The 6,817-nt window shown below is 38.4% G+C and overlaps 1 protein-coding gene and 1 pseudogene across 1 annotated transcript; both read right to left on the minus strand.

The window, feature by feature from the left end:
• Window positions 1-361: 361 nt before the first annotated feature.
• Window positions 362-917, minus strand: LOC115017816 (odorant receptor 131-2-like; annotated as a pseudogene).
• Window positions 918-4,801: 3,884 nt separating this feature from the next.
• LOC115017967 (odorant receptor 131-2-like) lies at window positions 4,802-5,731 on the minus strand. The gene has a single exon (XM_029446734.1). It carries the CDS (start codon window positions 5,723-5,725, stop codon window positions 4,802-4,804), a length of 924 nt encoding a protein of 307 aa, XP_029302594.1. The 5' UTR covers window positions 5,726-5,731.
• Window positions 5,732-6,817: the final 1,086 nt, after the last annotated feature.

Here is a 6,817-nt window from a genome sequence, read left to right on the forward strand (position 1 = left end):
ACATAGGGAAGAATCAGTTCATGCCAGCTAACTGGCTGTGGAGTCTAGATTGACACAACTCTGTCAGGGTATACAAAGTTTGTAGATAGTGTAGCACAAATGACTTATTAAACCTACTCACAGGTCATAGAGGCTCATATACAAAAACAGAGTTAAGCTTAAATTGCTGCTTAAATAAACAATGTAATCACAGTTACGCTGCTAGAACAATTATTAGAAAACAGTTAGCAAATATAACATACAAAAGTGAATCGCAATCATTGCACAGTAGAACATTTGATCATTTTTTATTTAATGAATTGTGCAATTTTCTACCTTATCAAATATTTCTTTTATACCAACCCAGAAAATGCATAGCTTTTCAGTGCATGAAAGAACTTTCATCCCTGAGGCCATAAATGAGAGGACTCAGGCATCTTGGAGCAAGACTAAACATTATGTAGTTAAAGTACCTGACATCTTTAAATAACTTGAAATTAATTAGTAGTACAGCAGCTTCTATGAATGGACACCACAGACTGATGAGACAGAGCAGCAGCTGAAAGCATGAAGAATTACCGTTCTGAGCCCTTTCCATGTTGACTTTTTATTCTCTCCTGATGCAGCGTTGGCCACTTTCATTATTTTAACATAGGAGAATACAATGCAGATACACATGATCAAGAAGTAAAAATTGATATACAGCTGACATAACATGATCATGCCATCTGTACAAAATAAATATCTCCACAGAGCACACACTGTATTGTTTGTAAATTCTAAGAGAGGCAGATGCAAAATACATGGAGAGAATAACAATAACAGGGTACAGAGCTGAGGCAGTGAATGATGAGGATACAATTCACAGTGCTGCGTGTGGTGCACAGCTCTCCATGGCGCAGGGGCATGCAAATGGCCACGTAGCGCTCCAGAGTCATTACTGTCAAAGTAACTGGTGTGACAATAAAACTACAGAAGTACCACAAACGAGATAATTATGCATAACCAAATGTGCATAGTGAATTGAAAATAGCTCAAGATTAGCAGGATATCAGACATGATTAATATTAAGCTATCAGACAGCAGCATAACAGCAAAATAAGATATAGCGTGTAGTTGTGTAAAAGCCCTCTTTTTTTAAAAAGGTTATTAAGAGCAAAATATTGATGCAAAGAAAAATCATCACCAGAAGCTGCACAATAATGACCTGGTCATTGATCTGCCGCCGCGAGAACTCACCACCAACCAATGAGTTGTTATCAACCATCAATGCTCTAACCAATACATAAGTTGTTACTGTTTCTGCCAAATGTTAAATTGTCATTGTTAAATGTGTCCATCAAAAGAAAGGAGGATCTTAACACAAAAAGGTAAATGTTAATATCAAGCTCTCTCTGTGGTGCTAAGATAATAATTTATGTAGAGTTTTAAGTTAGTGCATGAAGACTTTATAGGAATGAGTAGAATACAAGCAGAGTAACAAGCTTAATGAAGCGTTGTGTCATGATCAGGATTTTTGTATATCCTGTTTTATTTTGAAGTGTTCACTCCCCCTTATGTCATGTCTAGTTGTACTTCCGGTCTGTGTTTTCCCTCTGTGATTGTTGATTTATTCCTCCTGTATCCGTATTTTGGTTATGTTATTTTTAAAGAGTAGTATTAGGGCTTAAGAGGTGAAAAGTTGTTTAGATTTTTAACTTTTTTAAATGTCGTTCGATGACTTCAACCAATAACAAGACTAATTTATTGGAAAGGGCTTAATAAGTGAAATCCACTTCAAAACATTGTAGTTCTACATAGTAGTTTAAAGTGAGACACCACTGCAGTAATGGTGGCTTTTTTTACATCAGCCTGCGAGACAGATTCTCTACAGACACCGGACAGAAAGTGAGCAACATTTCATAGTTGTTACTCTGCTTGTATTCTAGTCCAAGCCAAAATATCAAGGCACACCTGTATTCATATCTGGGCAAAATACCCTCTGTAACACATAGTATCACTGTATCACTCTGTGAACATTTATTTAGCCTAGTCCTTGTAAACTAGCTATTCTCCTTCACACTAGCAAAGAGCCTTTGATGTGTCACACTCTAATATTTCCCACAATGCGCAAATGGCTAAAACGGGGTTCGCTTTGACAGATTTAGGCCAAAGCATATAAAGCCTATTATTTCTATATTGTGAAATAAGTGTGTAGGACCAAAGTACCAATAAAGTACAATGTTTCCCTCCGCCACGCCCCCCCAACGGAACCCCGCGCCCCCCCTGAAATTCAAGAAGTTTTTTTTTTTTTTGGTTCTTTTTATATTCACAACTCACTTTTCACATTGAACAGGTGCTTTTGTATTGAATAAACTAAACACTTATGTTATTTATCTAATTTATGTGCACGTTTCAGCTAATGATTCACATGGTTGTATACGTTGGCAAATCACCAATCTGTATATTAACATGTTTTAGCTCTGGATAATTTGCTTTGACATAACAGTCATTATAGCTGACATTTTTTTTGTGTAAAAAATACTTTCTCCCCTTCATCACAGCCAGATAGAAATAATGGGTGCTTCCTGAATGTATGGTCACATGACCACACATGTGTACAGTTTGCCAAGAAACTGAGGGTGGGTCAATTTACCCACAAGCTCATTTTACCCCACTGTCATCACTGTGTATCATCTCAAATAAACGGCTTCAACCAGCCTTTGAACTGAGGGTTTAATTCCCACTCCTTTCTGTATTTTTGGGGTTATACAGTTTAGACATGGTGAGAGCTAGTTTAGTTTAGCTTATGTCACAGAGAGGCACACACACAGTGGACGAGGTGAGTAAGTGACTGAGGTTGTGTGAGTCAATGCAGTGATTTTATTTTTAGTGAGACAGTGAAGGAAACATTTACATTTACATCCCACTCTGTAAGGAAGGGATCAGCGGCAGCTTTGCGCATGCGCGATTCATTTGCAGTCTGCACGCGGGAGTGTGTGGGTGTCCGCTCTCCTCTGACTGCAGCTGCTGCGCGAGGCTACTGTGAGACTGACCGCCCCTGTGAGAGCTTTGGGACGGCGGAGAGGCTCAGGCAGCACCCGCTGCTCGTTGAGGACAGTAACTGCAAAACGATACGTGCTTTCAAGTCAGAGTCTCCAAAACACCAGAAAAGTCTCCAAAAGTCTCCAATAACACCAGAAAAAGTCGATAGATTTGTCGCTAGTAGCTTTGGACAAAAAAGTCGCCAAGAGGGTTTGGAAAGTTGGTAGAGCCGGGCAAGCCGTAAAAACGCTCACAGAGACAACTTTCAGTGGCTAAATGCATGCTTGTGATTGAAAGAGAGTATTTCCCATAGAGTCCAGTAGAGAGCGGAGCCTGTGTGAGTTAGAACTGGAATCACAATCACCAGACTGATTTCAGACGCCTGTGGCAAGGACTACGGAGCATAACAGATTACAAAGCCACCTCCTCCAAGACGGTGCTTGCGGATGTCTCTCTGACAGAAGAGCTCAACACCTTCTATTTGTGCTTTGAAGCTAACTGTTACAGTGCACAACGTGAGTTTTAGAAGAGTTAACACCAGGAAGGCAGCAGGACACGACTGAATATCTGGACGTGCTGTCATAGCCTGTACTGACAAGCTAGAACTGGTGTTCTAGTCTGGTTGTCCTGTCTAAGAAACCCTTGTCCCAGCTGCCTAAATCAATACCAGCCAGTACCTCTGCCCTCTGTGGTGATGAATTGCTTTGAGTGGCTCATCAAGGACTTTATACCTCCTCACTACCTCTAATCTAGGTCTACTACGCCATTTCATCCGCACTGCCCTGGCCCTCCTAGACATCCGGAGGGGAAGTTTTGTTAAAATGCTGTATGTGGACTACAGCTCAGTGTTTAACAAAATTATCTCCTCAAGACTTGTCACAAACTTAGGCCTGCCACAGACGGGCAGTCACACCTCATCCCTACTCATCATCAACAAAGGCGATCCCCCAAGGATGTGTCCTTGATATTATTGCACCGTGAGTTTTTGGTAGGTCCTGAAAACTGCTTGGACATGAACTAGCTGTATCTATGGAAAGGGGTCTTATTCAGTATGTATACAGTGTTATTAAAGCATGAAAAAACAACAGAATATGGGTGGATTGTATATATACAAAGATTTGCATCAATACAGATTTTATTTTGTCATAAGGGGTAATGTACAGCACAATCCAACTTCTAAACACTCAACATTTCAAACTATGTAACCAATAATAAATTATGCATGAGATATATATATATATATATATATATATATATATATATATATATATATATAACAATGATAACATGTGGTGTTTATAAGACATAAATCCATGTAACAATCTATTAGATCTATCATGTCAGTTTTAGGATTTTCATGAAACTAGTTGTAAAGGTGTAGCAAGGGCTAAGGAAGAAACTATTATATGCAGCATATTGCCATAATAAATGGATCTGATTGGATTTCAATCATCTGATTGATGATTTAAGGTCTCGGTCCACACGAGCACATAGGGAAGAATCAGTTCATGCAGCTAAACTGGCTGTGGAGTCTAGATTGACACAACTCTGTCAGGTATACAAAGTTGTAGATAGTGTAGCACAAATGACTTATTAAACCTACTCACAGGTCATAGAGGCTCATATACAAAAACAGAGTTAAGCTTAAATTGCTGCTTAAATAACAATGTAATCACAGTTACGCTTAGAACAATTATTAGAAAACAGTTAGAAATATAACATACAAAGTGAATCGCAATCATGCACAGTAGAACATTTGATCTTTTTTTATTTAATGAATTGTGCAATTTCTACCTTATCAAATATTTCTTTTATACCAACCAGAAAATGCATAGCTTTTCAGTGCATGAAAGAACTTTTCATCCCTGAGGCCATAAATGAGAGGACTCAGGCATCTTGGAGCAAGACTAAACATTATGTAGTTAAAGTACCTGACATCAATAAATAACCTTAAATTAATCTGAAGTATAGCACTTTCTATCAATGGACACCACAGGCGGAAAAGACATAACAGCAGCTGGAAAGCATGAAGACTTACTGTTCTGAGCCCTTTCCATGTTGACTTTTTATTCTCTCCTGATGCAGCTTTGGCCACTTTCATTATTTTAACATAGGAGAATACAATGCAGATACACATGATCAAGAAGTAAAATTGATATACAGCTGACCTAACATGATCATGCCATCTGTACAAAATAAATATCTCCACAGAGCACACACTGTATTGTTTGTAAATTCTAAGAGAGGCAGATGCAAAATACATGGAGAGAATAACAATACAGGGTACAGAGCTGAGGCAGTGAATGATGAGGATACAATTCACAGTGCTGCGTGTGGTGCACAGCTCTCCATGGCGCAAGGGCATGCAAATGGCCACGTAGCGCTCCAGAGTCATTACTGTCAAAGTAACTGGTGTGACTATAAGATACAGAAGTACCACAAACGAGATAATTATGCATAACCAAATGTGCATAGTGAATTGAAAATAGCTCAAGATTAGCAGGATATCAGACATGATTAATATTAAGCTATCAGACAGCAGCATAACAGCAAATAAGATATAGCGTGTAGTTGTGTAAAAGCCCTCTTTTTTTAAAAAGGTTATTAAGAGCAAAATATTGATGCAAAGAAAAATCATCACCAGAAGCTGCACAATAATGACCTGGTCATTGATCTGCCGCCGCGAGAACTCACCACCAACCAATGAGTTGTTATCAGCCATCAATGCTCTAACCAAATACATAAGTTGTTACTGTTTCTGCCAAATGTTAAATTGTCATTGTTAAATGTGTCCATCAAAAGAAAAGGAGGATCTTAACACAAAAAGGTAAATGTTAATATCAAGCTCTCTCTGTGGTGCTAAGATAATAATTTATGTAGAGTTTTAAGTCAGTGCATGAAGACTTTATAGGAATGAGTAGAATACAAGCAGAGTAACAAGCGTAATGAAGCGTTGTGTCATGATCAGGATTTTTGTATATCCTGTTTTATTTTGAAGTGTTCACTCCCCCTTATGTCATGTCTAGTTGTACTTCCGGTCTGTGTTTTCCCTCTGTGATTGTTGATTTATTCCTCCTGTATCCGTATTTTGGTTATGTTATTTTAAAGAGTAGTATAGGGCTTAAGAGTTGAAAAGTTGTTTAGATTTTTAACTTTTTTAAATGTCGTTCGATGACTTCAACCAATAACAAGACTAATTTATTGGAAAAGGGCTTAAAGTGAAATCCATTTCAAAACATTGTAGTTCTACATAGTAGTTTAAAAGTGAGACACCACTGCAGTAATGGTGGCTTGTTTACATCAGCCTGCGAGACAGATTCTCTACAGACACGGACAGAAAGTGAGCAACATTTCATTAGTTGTTACTCTGCTTGTATTCTAGTCCAAGCCAAAATATCAAGGCACACCTGTATTCATATCTGGGCAAAATACCCTCTGTAACACATAGTATCACTGATATCACTCTGTGAACATTTATTTAGCCTAGTCCTTGTAAACTAGCTATTCTCCTTCACACTAGCAAAGAGCCTTTGATGTGTCACACTCTAATATTTCCCACAATGCGCAAATGGCTAAAACGGGGTTCGCTTTGACAGATTTAGGCCAAAGCATATAAAGCCTATTATTTCTATATTGTGAAATAAGTGTGTAGGACAAAGTACCAATAAAGTACAATGTTTCCCTCCGCCACGCCCCCCCCAACGGAACCCCGCGCCCCCCCCTGAAATTCAAGAAGGTTTTTTTTTTTTGGTTCTTTTTATATTCACAACTCACTTTTCACATTAAACAGGTGCTTTTGTATTTAATAAACTAA

The sequence above is a fragment of the Cottoperca gobio genome, chromosome 13 (genome assembly GCF_900634415.1).
Source record: "Cottoperca gobio chromosome 13, fCotGob3.1, whole genome shotgun sequence".
Classification (NCBI taxonomy): Eukaryota; Metazoa; Chordata; class Actinopteri; order Perciformes; family Bovichtidae; genus Cottoperca; species Cottoperca gobio.

Excerpts from the sequence above, each read along its gene's own strand:
- LOC115017967 (XM_029446734.1), bottom strand. The coding sequence starts at position 5,725 with ATGGCTGATAACAACTCATTGGTTGGTGGTGAGTTCTCGCGGCGGCAG.